Genomic DNA, 16,448 nt, shown 5'->3' with positions numbered 1-16,448 from the left:
AAAAAAAAAGAAAGCCTGATCGCAGGTTATAGAATAAACTGTATTACAGCTGACGGCATTTAATTTGTACAATTACTTGGATAAACAAGAGACTTTAAATTAATAGCGCCTGTAAGTCGATAATTAAGCTAAAGCAGCAAAGCAAAAAAAACTAACAACAACAACAAAAAAAACAAATAATAGCAATTAGTTCGTTTGCGTAATAAAGGGAAGAGAACGTGAGGGAATTTTTATATTTTTATTCATACACATCACTTGTTTACATAAGACTGTACAGCTCTCATGTTATTAGCGCACTAAATGTAAAGAAATTGTCATTTTTAGTGCAGAATGCACTATTGTGATGGTTTGGTGGGTTGGCGTTTGCTAAACCCCTAAACCACTAAACCACTAAACCACTAAACCACTAAACCGCTAACGCGGTGTAAACTTTTAATCACCAATTAATTAATTAATATCAATTAATTAATTATTTCTGTAAAGGGGGGAGGGGATGGAGAGCACCTGACCGTGTGCCCTTGGTAAATCGGGGAGTCCATTACGATACTTACAATTGAAGAACTCAAGGTATATATTTGTTTCAGAAAGCACTATGCTCTCCTTGTGGTACAATTCTTTCTGGAAAAAATACTTTGTGCTAAACGCATGCGCAGATCAGTCTTCATCACGAACATTGCGTTTTTCTTCTGCAGAAGGATTCGTGTAGACTCCGTGGCCCCAAGTTAAAACCACAAATTAATTGAATTAGACAGTAAGGCGTCATAGCAGATCATGTGAAATATTTCTTGATATGGCAATGCTGTTTTCTTAGAAAAGGTGATCTAGCATCTCATAATTAATTGATAACCTGATAACATCTGTGTTATAATCAATGTCGCCTTCTTTGCAGAAAATAAATCACGTTACCATAAACATCATGTTACATCCGTTTTTGACAAAAACAAAAGTATGTTACATGTTTTTGACAAAAACAAAAGTATCTCGTTTGCTGTTTCAATAACAAACTGAAATTCAAGCTATCGAAAATTAAAATAACAGTGACGTGTTTAGAAATTTTGTATTAAAGCCTAACGTGGTGTGCTTTTCAATGCGGTTGAATTCCTGTAGAATCCGTGGCGTTAATTTAATTAGACTTAAAAGGCATCACAGCGATCTGCGAGAAAAAAACAACAATATCATGTTACATCCGTCACTTCCTTTCCTTTTATTTGTTCTCCATCGGTTGAACTAACCTCCGTTTTATTTTGTAAAACCTCTGCCGCTTTAGTGTTTGAACATGCTTTCGTGACGGTTCCGACATTTCTTGAAAGAAATCTTCACACTACGTGCTTCTCGGCTTCATGCTTGAGTGAGCGTGTGACGTGTTCACAGCGCTTTCGTAAATCGTAATTAGGTATGCAAAAACTTGCACCGGGATTTTCGGCGTGAACACCTGATAACCAGGAAACAAATATCCTAGCTGTACTGCGTTTTAAAAACCCTTTCGAAAAAGATGTTTTTTGATTAGATTTGTTCTTTAGTTTTGAGAATCGTCTTTCGTGCAGTTTAAACCGTAACTTAATTAAATTAAACAAATGTCATCGATGTCGCCGTAAAACAAACAAAAAACAAGAGTTTCATGTTACGGCATTTTCAAGGAAAACAAAAGTATTTTGTTACAAACGAACGAAAGTGTCGTGTTACGTTTGCAAAGATTAACGTAAGGAACACCTAGGAAAGAATACAAGTAGCCTGTGAACAGGTTTTCCGAAAGTAAAGTAAAGCAAATAAACACGAACATATATAAAACATCATACTTTCAATTGTTCCATATTGCATTCTGCACTTACCAAATCATCGAGATTTTTCATTATTCTTTTTCACCCTTAAAAACAAGCTGTTCCTAGTTTTATTGTTTAACTCTTATCTCTTGGCAATATAGAATATACACTGACAGAAAAAGTCCTAGAAATAAAGGTTGTAGTTTTACTATGATATCACAACCAAGTTAATAAGTTTCGATTTTTGCGCTAATCTGGTAGCCCAAACGGCTAGTAAAACCCAACAAGGCTTAAATACTGAGCTGTTCTGATCTGTATAGCGTGCAAGCTATGGCAAATAATAAGATAATTGTTTTTTACATTTTCTCTGTACAGTACATATTTACATATTCCTTTCCTGAATATCAAAAAGGCGGGCGTCACACTTGATTTGTTTGTTTTTCCTTGACAAAGCCATATCCCACTTGATCACGGAGGTCGGCTATCCTCTATCTCTCTTGATTATATACAATATATACAAACGGAAAAATAACAATAACCAAGTTAAACACGTTTCGATTTTTGTACTAACCTGGTAGCCCATACACAATAAGGCTTAAATACTGAGCTGTTCTGATCTGTATAGCGTGCAAGCTATGGCAAATAATAATAAATTTATTATTTACATTTTCTCTTTTCATGTTAACATTGTCCTTTCCTGAATATCAAAAGAGGCCTCACACTTGGTTTGTTTGTTTTCCTTGACAAAGCAGCTTGACAAAGCCATGTCCCACTTGATCACGTAGGAAGGCATACCTCTCTATAATAGTGGACGCTACTCTGTAGCTGTCGCTTTAAAAAACAAACAACAGAATTTTAAAAAGTCAAGATTGGACATTTCTTTGAGGTGATCGCCCACCCGTGGCTTCCTTCGTTACTACAAAGTTTCGTCTTGATTCTCAGATCTAGCTGCCAATAACATTCTGTAGCCAACTCTTATAATAAAAGGAAAACGCCTGAAATGCATGCCTAACGACAACGCCCTATCTACAAATATATACGGCTCTCGATATTGTTGTTAATTTTTCCTTCGAAATGCGTCTTCGCACTATGAATACCCTTTTATGATTTTACTAAGTTCTTTTGAGATTATCGTCAAAACGAAAAGTCATATGAAAAGCAAGGATGTAAAGCTTTGTCAAATCAAACCCTCTTCCGCTATGCACTTAAACTAACGCTTTCATTAGTTGTGCCCTTGAAATATATTACGGAGTATGTGCGTGACAACGCGCCTAATGGGTCTCAACTTCCAGCAGTAAACAACAGGGTTCAAAGATGAATTAAATAACACCAGGATCCATGTGTACAGTGTAGATACCTTTGTAACAGAAGTTGACCCAGACAATGCAATGAAAGCCAAACTAAAACTATTCGGCAGATAACAGGCCAAAAACACGACATATACATAGAATGTACCGAGTGCAGATTTGCTAAGGCTCCTAAAATTTGCCGCCATTTCTTCACTGTTCTTTGCTTCTTGTTGAACTTGTAGGGATTGTATTTGTTTTTTGTGGCGTTGTACGGCTAAATAAATCCTGATATAAAGGACCGCTGAGACTACATAACACATTACCCCATTAATGGCAAAAACAATGTAAGTAATATCAGTAGACACAAACAGTCTGAATAAAGCAAAAAGCGCACTTAGCACCCACATGGAGATCACCACAGCAACAACACGCTTGTGAGTCACAAGTTCCTGGTATCTGAGATGAAGATGAATTGCCAAGAATCTGTCTACACTCAGAGCTGCGATACCAAAAAAAGAAGCTTTAGACAACAAGTTTGTAATGAAGGTAAATGCGGTATACGCACCACAAGTTGGGTAGTTTTCTGTGTTTCTCTGTAACCACTTGATTAGAAATGCGATGTTAAAAGGATGGCACAGTAAACCAACACCAAGATCAGAAACAGCAAGACTCAGGAGCAATGTTTTTAGAGGTTTTGACAACGATGAAGTTCTCCTTATCGCCTGGATTGTGACGCCGTTTAAGATAATGGCGCTAACGGTTAGGAAAGCGTTCAAGACACAATTAACAACGTACCAGGAATTAAAGTCTTCAACTTCGGTGCTCGTTGGCTGGAACAGAAGCAATTCGTTACACAGAGGATTTTTCATAATGTTGAAACGCTTCAAGAATATCGAACCTCACAGGAAAATGTCTCTCTCAAAACTGCTTTCTCGGCGTCTATTTGTCATCTTATTTAACTATCACAATTATAATAAAGTTGTCGTTACAAGTCAAAATAACTGCCTTTAATGGACGTCATGACAATTTTTTTTTTAAAAAAAAAGCAAATTTGAACAGAAAGGAAGCAAAAAATCCGTATATTTTGTCTGTTTTTGCTGTTATTCTTGTTGTGTGGGTGCATATTTTAATTTTTACCCAACAAGAAAATATGATCAATACAGATCTAAAGCAAACGCGAACAAACGCTCAAAAACTATTTTTCTTTCATTTAAAAACGCATTCAGTTTCTTGCAAATTAAAAACCACATTAAAACATTCATCAATAAATGTAGATTGGATATTTTTTTTTTTCCATTCTTCATTAATATGCGTCCAACTGTGAGATCAGTCAAAGCAGAATGAATAAAACTATTTCACTTGAAAAACTGAAAAGTTTGTTTGATTAACTTGAACTCAGCTGTGTTTGAACTCAGTTCAAGTTAATCAAACAAATTTTTCAATTCACTTTCGTGGAGGTTTAACCAAAATTATCAGCCATAGATAACGGAAAATTTTTTTCTATGTAGCAGAAAATAGTTTTCTTTGGTACGATGTTTCAATAAATCAATTCAGAAAAATTAGTTGGCGGGTGGTTTATTTTACTCATGCCCATTACGAAATTAGGATTGCTTAGGGAGCAAATGAGAACGCTTCTCTTCTTATTAATGGCCCAGTTTGTCATATAATTATCTGTATTCCAGCTGGCGACATTAACTACACAGACGTACCTGTCTGAACGAGAGATATTAAATTGTTTAATAGTGTCTGTAAGTCGATAATTATGAGCTAATACCCCAAAGGAAAAGAAAAGAAAAATTAACAAGGAAAGAAAACGTGCATGAGTGCATGTTTTTTATTTATTTATTTATTTATTTTTTCGTCATAGACACCATGGAGGCTCGACCAAATTTATCGGCTAGGGAAAACGGGAAAAACGTTTCTTCTTAACAGAAAATAGTTTTCTTTGGTACGATGTTTCATGGAAAAAAACCCCGGAATATTAGAATACTTTTCTGGTCCAGTTTGTCATATAATCAATTGTATTCCAGCTGGCGACACTTGCCTGTCTGAACGAAAGATATTAAATTGTTTAATAGTGTCTATAAGTCCACAATTATAAGCTAAAACCCCAAAAGAAAACAAAGAAAAAAAGAGGCAATTAGTTCGTTTGCGCAATAAAGGGAAGAGAACGTGAGGGAATTTTCTTATTTTTCGTCACCGACATTATCTGCTTGCGTACGACACTGTCAATATCGCTTTCCTGTATTCAAAACATTTACCAGTCTCCCGGTGGTTGAAGCTAAATATTAAAAATTTGAGGAAAACACCGTTAATTTGGCTCTAAGATTATGGACATCGAGCAAAGAAAAGTGCGGGAGAAGCACAAGTAGACATGAGAAGTCCAGCTGCCAGCGCCTAATTTCTCTGCGATCTGGGAGTCTGGAAAAGACTGCGCGAGAAAGGTGTTGCTAACAAAAACACACGCAGTCAAATTAAGGTCATTGCCCTGTATTGCATTGCGCATCCTTACTGCGCAGAATTTTACGCGTAATAAGCGCGCGCGAGCGCGCGCGCACATAAACAAAATGGCGGCTTTTTCTATGTGGCTTAGCCCGCGAGAGAAGTAAAGTGTCGCTTTCTCGTAAACGAGTCTGGTGACCTATCAATTTTTTCTCATATTTTGGGTGTAGTGATCTAATTCTTTCTGTAAAATGAAAACAGATCAATTCTTGTGTTTGAAAAATAAATTATGGCTAAAAACGTGTACTTTGCTAGTACTCGTAGAGGAATTTTAAAGGAATTATATGGAATATACAAGGTCTTCCTGCTACTAAACGAATCTAGTGACCCCCCTTTTTTATTTCAAAATTTAAGTTCCCTTAACGTAATAAACCAGTAGGCGAAGTTTGGTTAAAAAATTGTGTTCAGTTCTATTTCAGGGCAATGACCTTAAAGGAAAGTGTTTCTGACGTTTTTTCCCAATGTTCTACGCAAAGGCCGCTTCAAATTAGCTACGAAGACTGTTTCTTAACCTTTACTTGTCATCTCGTTTATATTTAAATATCACAATTATAATAAAACCATCGCTACAAGTCAAAATACCTGTCTTGAGAGTCTTAATCATCTAAAATTTAGCCAGTTTGAATAATCCTTGCCTGACACCTCAGAATAATTAAAAAAAGGCCTAGCGGCAAAGATCCAACTAATCAAGGAAAAAAGGTGCAACAAGGAAGTGAGAGGAGCCGTTGATATTGTCTGTTTTTGCTCTTACTCTTAATGTGTGGGTGTATACTTCCGCTAATACCAGAAAATTAAGGGAAAAAGGCAAAATAAATACAGATTTTAAACATGCTTTAAATTTAAAAAAATCACCAAAAAGATTGTCTTAAATTGAAAAAAAAACAACAACAAAAAATTATGCCAATGAACTATCACTACGAAACACCGAGGTTCAGTATTCTATTTTTTTTTTTCCTTTGAAAAATATTCATCATTGTTGATAAGACATGACCTTGATTAAGCGCGCACTCTCGATGACGTTCCCCTCCTCAGATACACGGCACTTAGAATCGGCAAGACGTTTCAGATATAAATCAACTCGATATCCTAAAATAGCAGGTAGCATAAACGTCGCACAAAGCAAAAAAAAGGCAAAATAACTCCATGTTTCTTGCCAAATATAAAATTGTATAAATTACAAAGCCGGTTCAAACATGGAGATTGACTTGAAAAAACTTGAAATTACAAGGAAGCGCCCAAGGCGATTAGTCTAAGAAATCCGGTATTCAATCAGTATTCTTTTCAGATGTTAACTAAGTATTTAATATTCATTATTCCCACTCACGTCCGAAAACCAGTTTTTTCTAGTCTTGCGTTTAGACCTATCTCTCTTGGCTAACGACGATAAATACATACAGAAAAAAAAAAGCGATTATGAAAATTAATCAACACGTTTAAAAGGGTTTCAAAACTTAACTAATTTGTTAGCCTTTAAGGTAATAGCACTCTTAAAATATTACTCGGGCTAGTGAATATTTAGAGTCCAACCGCTTGTCTTTAAACTTAAAATATATATCTACATGTCTTCGCAGTGATATAAAGCTCTCACAACAAGTGTCACAAATTAAAAATGCAGAGGGCCAGTCGACGCTTTTACAAATTTCATCATAACTTTCTTTCCGGATTTCTCGAAGAAGGGGATGCGTTTACTAGACGTCACTGAAAGTGCAGAATAAAAACTTACATAACGAGCGTAGTACGACGAAAATAAAGTAGGCAAGGCTTTCAGTTTAATGGCCAATATTGGGCATATTACTGAAAGACTGCCTATCTTCATTTCCGTCGTACTAGCCTTGCATTTTAAGTTGTTTGTTCTTACAACAAAGTTTACATGGTGAACTTTTCTTGTCTGTGACGCGCCAACAATGGCAAATAATACGGGATTTGTTATTTTCATTTTCTCCCTACATGTTTACATATTGACCGAGTAGGTTGGCATTTCTCTTTATACTACTCTATACCGTTCAAGTGTAAATTTCAGCGAAAAAGTCAAAAAGAGTACCAAGAATTCTAAAATGTCTCCCCAGAAAATGTCTTAGACGAGATCGACTACCCCTTGCTTGACCTTGCTTGCTTGCTTCATTCCAGGCTTCGTCTTAATTCTCAGATTTCTCTGCCAATTACGTCGGGTAGCTAACTCTAAAAACACGTCTGAAAACGCATGTTTACTGACCACAACGCCGCACCTTCAATATACCCGGCTCTCGATATATATTGAGCAAGTGCAGCTCTAATCTCTATTCAATTGACTCGGAAATATATTTCGCAGTATGTTTACGACAGCCCGTCTTACGGGTCTCAACTTCCAGCAGTAAACAACAGGGTTCAAAGATGAATTAAATAACACCAGGATCCACGTGTACAGGGTAGATATCTTTGTAACAGAAGTTGACCCAGACAATGCAATGAAAGCCAAACTAAAACTATTCGGCAAATAACAGGCCAAAAACACGACATATACATAGAATGTACCGAGTGCAGATTTGCTAAGGCTCCTAACATTTGCCGCCATTTCTTCACTGTTCTGTGCCTCTTGCTGAACTTGTAGGGATTGTATTTGTTTTTTGTGGCGTTTTACAGCTAAATAAATCTTGATATAAAGGACCGCTGAGACCACGTAACATATTACCCCATTAATGGCGAAAAAAAAGTAAGAAATATCAGTGGACACAAACAGTCTAAATAAAGCAAAAAGCGCACTTAGCACCCACATGGAGATCACCACAGCAACAACACGCTTGTAAGTCACAAGTTCCTGGTATCTGAGATGAAGATGAATTGCCAGGAATCTGTCAACACTCAATGCTGCGATGCTGAAGAACGACGCTTTAGATAACAAGTTTGTGATGAAGGTAAACGCGGTATACGCAACACAAGATGGGTAGTTTTCTGTGTTTTGCTGTAACCACTTGATCAAAAATGCGATGTTAAATGGATGACACAGTAAACCAACACCAAGATCAGAAACAGCAAGACTCAGCAGCAATGTTTTTAGAGGTTTTGACAACGATGAAGTTCTTCTCAGTGCCTGAATTGTGACGCTGTTTAATATGATAGCGGTAATGGTCAGTAAAGCGTTCAAGACACAACTGACAATGTACCATGGATAGAAGTCTTCAACTTGGGCTTTAGCGGGCTGATATAGCAGCAATTCGTCACAGAGAGGATTTTTCATGATCTTGTGTTCCTTTGAAAAGTACGCTGTTTTTCTTATGTTTATTTTTCCTGGTTTGTCAGGGCACGTAGAAAAACAATGAGTCAAATATTGGCTTACAATTCTAAAACGTGACCACAGCCCGGAAAATTCAATATCTCAATACCGACACCTGTAATATTCGAATATCTAAGACTGCAATATCCGAAGAAGAAGGCAAGTCCGAGAATGGAGATTATTGGAAAACCCAGTTTTGGTTGATGCAGGATTTAATATAGATAATTATATAATTTGGTTGTTCCGTTCCAGTTTTGGAGGCAGAAACTTTCCCAAATAAGCAACGCAACGGAGAAGCGCTTAATAGGCGATCTGTTGTGGTCATCTTTAATTAAAATTCATTAAATTTGAATAAATCCAAGGTTACGAGACAAAGTGTCTGTTTTTGCACGCAGTAAATGTCATTTTTCCGCCCACAACAAGAGTCTGGTTCTTCATCACCTGAAAATTAATTTGGTTTACTTCATTCTGCCTGACAAGGAAAGGGAGCAATAAAGCGTTGATGTTTTGAGTTCTTTTCATTTTTTTTATCTTTTGTCCTTTTTAAATCGCGCGGGCGTAAATTTCAGTTATTGAGAAAAAAATAAAGTTAACAATTTGATTCGGCTTCAATATAAAAATGTGTTTTTGCCAATAAATAATCACGTGAAACTTTCGTATGAACGTACGTAGTGTCATGCGACAGTTGTGATGTGTGCGTAATATAAAAACCATAATTCATCTATTTGATGTAGATCTATCGACTAATAATTTTCTTCCTTTTTTAATTTGAATACGGGTCAGTTAAGTTCCAACTGTCAACTGAGGCAAAGAGGCATCGACAAAATAATAATTGCTCCTTTATTTCAAGTCCGTCAGTCAATTTCCACAAATTCACAGATGTTCGCAGGTGGGGGTGTAAGCTTACAATGCGCACGCGCTGTATATGTCAAAACAAAAAAAGAGACCTAAAATTGCCTAATACGGTAGTTTATTAGTTTCTTGCATTTTTGGTTCTTTAACATCTTTGGCGATAAATAAGTAAGTGTATTCTCGGCCGGAAAACGCGGTGTCACCAAAATTTAATTTTCGACCAGAGATAACGGGCAAACGGTTTTCACTTGACAAAAAGTAATTTACATTTATACAAAGTTTCAAGAAAGCAAATCGGCAAAATTAATTCGCGAGTAATTCATCATTTGGTCGGTATTGAAAGATTTCCAAAGCGTAGGTAACAAATGAGAATATCCGATGCTTCTCTGTCGTATTGACCAGTTTGTCATATAATAAACGCTATTGCATCTGCCGACAATCACATTTTAGATGTAGCTGTCTGAACGAGAGATATTAAAAACTGTTTAACAGCGTCTGTAAGTCGATAATTATACGCTAAAGTCCCAAAAGAAAACAAAGAAAAATGGCAATAAGTTCGTTTGCGCAATAAAAGAAAGAGAACGTGAGTGAATTTATTATTTTTCGTCCCACACATCACCTGTTTTCGACAGTCTGTCACTATAGTTCTTTTGTTAATACTGCACTATATAATGAAGACGTTCAACAAACTCATATGGTGCCTGGAGGTATTAAAATATTTAAATTACGCAGGCAACTGGGCTCTAAGTTTGTTAACATTAAGTAAAATTAACGAAGAAGAGCTGAGAAGTCCAGTTGTCACGCGTCGAATTTGTCCGCGATCTGGAAGCCTGGGGGAGACGCTCTACCGCTAATTCGCTTTAGCGTTCCTCAGTCAGTGTGACTTGGAAAGATATTTCTGAGTATGTCCATGATAGCGTGTCGAATGTGTCTCATCTTCCAACAGTAAATAACAGGGCTCAAAGATGAGTTCAGGAACACAAGAGTCGTTGAACAAATCGAAAAAGCTTTTACACCAGTACTTACGCCAGAAATCGCAACGACAAGGAAAATGCATGCATGTGGCAAATAACTGAGCAAGAACACGAGATATACGTAAAATGTACCGAGAGCGGACTTCCTAAGTCTAGCGAAATTTGGCATTTCGTCATTCTCTGCTACTTGTTGTAGGCATGAATTTGATTTTTGTGGCGTCGTACGGTTAAATATATCTTGCAATAAAGCACCGCTGAGAGAGCAAAAGAAACTACCCCATTAATGGCAATAAACACGTAAGTAACACTCCTAGAGCCAAGCCACCCCAACAATGAAAGAGATAAACTAATCATCCATATTGAGATCACCACAGCAACAACACGCTTGTGAGTCACAAGCTCCTGATATCTGAGGTGGAGATGAATTGCCAAGAATCTGTCTACACTCAGAGCCATTACTCCGAGAAATGACGGAACAGAGAATAAGTATGACATAAAGAAAAACGTGGTGCATGTAGCACCAGTTAAATTGTTTCCCTGTACCAAACTGACCAACATCCCAAAGAAGAAAGGCTCCACAAGTAAGCCGACACCAAGATCAGAAACAGCAAGACTCAGAAGCAAGGTTTTTAGAGGCTTTGGCAACGAGCTAGTTCGTCTTAGCGCCTGGATTGTGAAAGCGTTGAACATGATGGCGGTAATGGTCAATAAAGCGTTCAAGACACAATTAGCAATGTACCATGAATGTAAGTCTCTAGCTTCAGTATCCGTGGGATAGATCAACGGCAGTGTTTCTTCGCAGATAGGATCTTTCATGACCTTGTACAGTATGATTTCAACAGTACGGTGTTTTTGGTGGTCGGGCTAATGGACTTAAGTGCTTTTAACGTTTAAAAGTAAGTAGTTCTTGGCGTTATTTGCTCCTCTGTCATATCGGCTGTTTTTATCTGACTTTTCACATGTTCTAAATACAAAAAGCATTAGTTTCAATCCAAATTTGGTATAGATTTAGTGTTGCGTTTCGAAATTTTGTGATGTCCCGGATGAACGTGTTTGTAAATCTTGTCACAAAACGGATATTTTTATGGCATTTGAAAATTTTCAAACCTGGTTTGCCATTTTTGAAGTTAAAACGTCCGGCGCCAGGGAGCACTGGACATTAGAAAAGAACCGTACTGCAAAAAACATACAAGATCCGGCATGAAAGATCCTATCTGCAAGGAGAAGCTGCCGTCATTACATCCTACGGATACTGAAGCTAAAGACTTACATTCATGGTACATTGCCAATTGTGTCTTGAACGCTTTACTGACTATTACCGCCATCCTATTCAACAGCGTCACAATCCAAGCCCTGAGAAGAACTTCATCGTTGCCAAAGCCTCTAAAAACCTTGCTTCTGAGTCTTGCTGTTTCTGATCTTGGTGTTGGCTTACTTGTGGAGCCTTTCTTCTTTGGGTTGTTGGTCAGTTTGATACAGGGAAACGATTTAACTGGTGCTACATGCATCGCATATCTTATTATCTCGAACTTAATTTCTGTTCCGTCATTGCTCGGAGTTATGGCTCTGAGTGTAGACAGATTCTTGGCAATTCATCTTCATCTCAGATACCAGGAACTTGTGACTCACAAGCGTGTTGTTGCTGCGGTTATCTCAATATGGGTGTTCAGTTTATCTTATTCTTTATTTCGGTGGCTTGGCTCTAGTGTTTCTTCAGTGTTGTTCTTCAGTATTGCTTTATTGTTTATAGCTTGTTTCGTTTTCTCAGCAGTACTTTATTTCAAGATATATTCAGCCGTACGACGCCACAGAAATCAAATTCATGCCTTGCAAGTACAGCAAGTAGCAGGGAATGACGAAATGACAAATTTCGCTAGGCTAAGAAAGTCCGCGCTCGGTACTTTTTATGTATACCTCTTATTCTTGCTCTGTTATTTGCCGAGTGCTTGCACTTTCTTTGTCGTTGCAATCTCTGGCTTAACTACCGGTGTAAAAGCTTTTTCCGTTTGTTCAACGACTCTGATGTTACTTAACTCGTCTTTGAACCCTGTTATTTACTGTTGGAAGATGAGACACATTCGACACGCTATCATGGACATACTGCGAAATATATTTCCAAATCACAACTGACTGAGGAACGCTTAAGGAGCGAATTTATTTAGCGGTAGAGCGTTCGATTTACAAAACTTTGAATGATTGCTTTGTATTATGTCGTTTTCTTGATTTTTCTTTCGAATTTAACGTTTTGTTTGAAAAATTAAGTAAAAGCACCTGGCAAAGTCTTCTGCATACGTGTACCTATATTGCCAAAATTCTCTTCGCGTTAAAAATAACATAACGCAGCGTAAGAGGTAGACATGCGTTGTCTTCGTTTTCCGGCCTTTCTTCAAGAGTTTGCTAGAAACTGTGGCCGGCAAATTGAAATTTGAAATAGGAAGCGATATCTGAAGGTCCGGACGGAACTTGGAAAGAACAAAAGAAGCTAGGGCAAGGTATATTAAATTCTTGGTACTTTTTGAAATGGCTGACTGTAGCTCTGCCTTGTTACGCGATCAAGCGAGGTTGGGCTTTGTGTATAAAACAGAACTGAAGCATAGGTCCGAAAAATGTAAATATGGGTTTGTATGAATGAATAAAAATCCATTTTCAGCACATTTTCAGCACAAGCGCGCGACAAAGCTCACCACACATGCACATGCACTTTTCAAATTGTCGGCCAGTCAGTACGGAGAAAGGTTTCCAGCTAACAAAAAGCAGTTTTCTAAAGTATAATACATTATAGTTTTGCTTTTGTTTATAAGCATTTTGGCTAAATAAATTCACTAAAAGGGCCATAGATTTTTCTCTCCAATAGTTTATTCTTTACTACTGCACATATCAAAAGCGCGAACCAAACAGACCGCTCCTGTTCATCAAAGAACAGTTCGTCAGATAATAAACTACATTGCAGCAAGCCGCATTCAGTTTACATACGTACATGGCTGACGTTAAGGTCTCGAAGAAAACAACAAAATAAAACTTATGCAGTCAAGCAGCTTTGAGTGCTTTTAACGTTTATTAGATGTTCTTGGCGTCATTTGTTCTTCTTTGATATCGGTAACATTCATCTGACTTTTCACATGTTCTAGATATAAAAAACAATAATTTCTAAGTGCTTTGCTTCGGAAATTTTGCGATGTCCCGGATGAACGTGTTTTTTAATTATCACAAAACGGAAATTTTTATGACATTTTTAAATTTTAAAACCCGATAATAATTAAGAGGTGACAGCTTGAAAGCTATGAAGTGAGGGCGAGTGATATTGATGGTAAAAACTACTTCATTCGTGTTCAATTTTATGGCCGCAATACTGGTGCCCTAAAGAAGGACACCAATAGGGCGGCTGTATACAAAATACTGTAATTTAACCAAAACTATTTTCGCAACTATCCGGTTATGAAAAACTCTACGAAGCTTTAATTCGGAATAAAAACTCGTGTTAATTTCTGAACCTTCTCTAGATTTCTATTTTTCTTTTAGAGTATACATAATATTTTATAATAATTTATGTGTTATTAGTTGTCGTAGCCATCTATTGTATGCTTTTCTTTTTTTAATATTTTTATATTCATATGTAATAATAACTTTATAGACTTCCCTAATAGTGTGCTTTTTCTTTTTTTTTTGTTTATGTGTGAATCTGTTCTCTTGCCGACCTATAATTTATTTTCATTTAATGCTAATGGAAGCCAGTACTCTTCAGTACTTTATTTAATTTCCTCTCTGTGTTAACCTTTTTCGTCTAAGTGCAAGAGTACATTAAAGGTTCTTGTTTTTTGCTAAACCCTGTTAGGTTTCAGATGCTTTTTGAGCAACCAAACATATTTTGTAACTGACGAAAGCCGTCTCCGTCACTCGAATGTCGAAGTCTTCCTCAGCCTTGTGTTGGAAATACATTTCGCAGTATGTCCATGATAGCATGTCGAACGTGTCTCATCTTCCAACAGTAAATAACAGGGTTCAAAGATGAATTGAGATACAAAAGGGTTGCTGAATAAATACTAAACCCCTTTGTAGCGCTATTTGATCCATATATCGTAATAAAAGCCAAACTACAACTCTGGGGCAAATAACAGGCTAAAAACACTAGATAAACGTAAAATGTGCCGAGAGCGGACTTTCTCAGCCTAGCAAAATTTGTCTTTTCGTCATTCCCTGCTACTTGCTGTACTTGCAACGCATGAATTTGGTTTCTGTGGCGTCGTACGGCTAATAATATAATTTGCCATTTCGCCATGTTGTGCTACTTGCTGTACTTGCAGGGCTTGAATTTGGTTTCTATGGCGCCGTACGGCTGAATAAATCTTGCAATAAAGCGCCGCTGAGAGTGCGAGAAAGACTACCACAATGATGGCAAAAACCACGTAAGTGATATCGGTAGAGACCCACAGTCTAAATAACGAAAGAAATGTAGCTAATACCCACATTGAGATCACCGCAGCTACAACACGCTTGTAAGTCACAAGTTCCTGGTATCTGAGATGAAGATGAATTGCCAGAAATCTGTCTACACTCAGGGCTGTAACGCCAAAAAATGAAACTGAAGAAAACTGAATTACGACGAACGCAAACACGGTGTATGCGGTACAGGATGGGCTGTTTTCAGTGTTTTGCTGGGTCCACTTTTCCAAAAACACGATGTTAAAAGGATGGCACAATAAACCAACACCAACATCAGAAACAGCAAGACTTAAAAGCAATGTTTTTAAAGGCTTTGACAACGATGAAGTTCTTCTTATCGCCTGGATTGTTACGCTGTTGAACATGATGGCGGTAATGGATAGGACAGCGTTTAAGACAATGTTAACAATGTACGATGAATATAAGTCTTTTGCTTCAGTGTCCGTGGCCTGGTAGAGCAGCAATTCGTCACAAAGAGGGCTTGTCATTTTCGTGTATGTTTTTCAACCGTACGGAGTTTTTCTAATGCTGAATGTTGCTGATCAGGCGCAAAATGTCCTCTAACACTTTTTATAACGTGATCTTACATCCCTTGAACAAACATTTGCTAAAAAATGTTTCGAAAGCTTTGTTCAAATTTTGCACTAAAAAGCCGTCTCAAATTAGCAACAAAGATCTCTTGAATGCTGCCGACATCTTATTAAAGTTCATCACAATTAGAATAAAACCACCGTTACAAGATGAAATATTTGTTTTAGTTGGACGTTTCAAATGCCATGTCTCGTTCTAGAGAACGTACAGGTGTTTTTTCAAGTGGTGAAAGTTCTCCATCAGGTCTTAAATTGTCTGGCGAAAGTTAATATGTTCCTTTACACTTTTAAAAAATAATAATAATAGCTTTCGGAAGCTTAGTTACAATTATATTTCGACGACAAAAGCCCTTCAATTATAAAACAAAGAATCTGTCAGATTTCTACCTGCATTTTTTGAAAGGTACCGGCGGCGTTCTTCTGATGCTAAATGTTCCTAGTTAGTTCTTTAATTGTCCCGCGCACGTTAAAGTTTCATCTTGATAAATACGGGGTAAAATACTCTCTTATGCTTCAAGAACTTTTCTATAACCCAATTGAATAATAATTCACAGGGGCGTGTTTCGAGAGTCTCGGTCTAATTTTAAACGTTATTAAAAGCGCTCTTAAATAGCAGCAATGAAGAAGCTCTCTTCATCTTTTTTTTTTCATCACACCTAGAATCAAGCCACCGTTACAAGACAAAATATTTGTTTTTGGTCGCTTCTACATGTCATTTTTCCTCCTAGAAAAGGTGCCTTTGAATTCGTCACCTGAAAAATAAGCTAGATTGAATATATTTTTTGCGGGAC

At 37.2% G+C, this 16,448-nt stretch overlaps 5 protein-coding genes and 1 pseudogene across 9 annotated transcripts in view; 1 reads left to right on the top strand and 5 right to left on the bottom strand.

The window, feature by feature from the left end:
• The window catches only part of LOC144645087 (uncharacterized), a 104,458-nt gene that overhangs the window by 6,620 nt on the left and 81,390 nt on the right, over positions 1–16,448 (bottom strand). The gene's annotated exons all lie outside the window — the stretch shown is intronic.
• Positions 1,848–3,986, bottom strand: LOC144645173 (uncharacterized). The gene is made up of 2 exons (XM_078504657.1): positions 3,845–3,986; positions 1,848–2,591 (listed from the first exon to the last, which is right to left on the bottom strand). The coding sequence occupies exons 1-2, from the start codon at positions 3,916–3,918 to the stop codon at positions 2,477–2,479; spliced, it is 189 nt and encodes a 62-aa protein (XP_078360783.1). The 5' UTR covers positions 3,919–3,986; the 3' UTR covers positions 1,848–2,476.
• Positions 6,996–8,805, bottom strand: LOC144645172 (adenosine receptor A2a-like). The gene has a single exon (XM_078504656.1). The coding sequence runs from the start codon at positions 8,763–8,765 to the stop codon at positions 7,821–7,823; it is 945 nt and encodes a 314-aa protein (XP_078360782.1). The 5' UTR covers positions 8,766–8,805; the 3' UTR covers positions 6,996–7,820.
• On the bottom strand, positions 10,513–11,443 carry LOC144645184 (adenosine receptor A3-like; annotated as a pseudogene).
• Positions 11,828–12,757, top strand: LOC144645180 (adenosine receptor A3-like). Its single transcript, XM_078504666.1, has one exon. It carries the CDS (start codon positions 11,828–11,830, stop codon positions 12,755–12,757), a length of 930 nt encoding a protein of 309 aa, XP_078360792.1.
• On the bottom strand, positions 14,541–15,599 carry LOC144645807 (adenosine receptor A2a-like). The gene is made up of 2 exons (XM_078505346.1): positions 14,896–15,599; positions 14,541–14,813 (listed from the first exon to the last, which is right to left on the bottom strand). Exons 1-2 carry the CDS (start codon positions 15,553–15,555, stop codon positions 14,541–14,543), a joined length of 933 nt encoding a protein of 310 aa, XP_078361472.1. The 5' UTR covers positions 15,556–15,599.

This window comes from Oculina patagonica, chromosome 3, assembly GCF_052425735.1.
Source record: "Oculina patagonica isolate OP01 chromosome 3, crgOcupat, whole genome shotgun sequence".
NCBI lineage: Eukaryota > Metazoa > Cnidaria > Anthozoa > Scleractinia > Oculinidae > Oculina > Oculina patagonica.
This window is presented reverse-complemented; position numbering and strand designations above follow the sequence as displayed.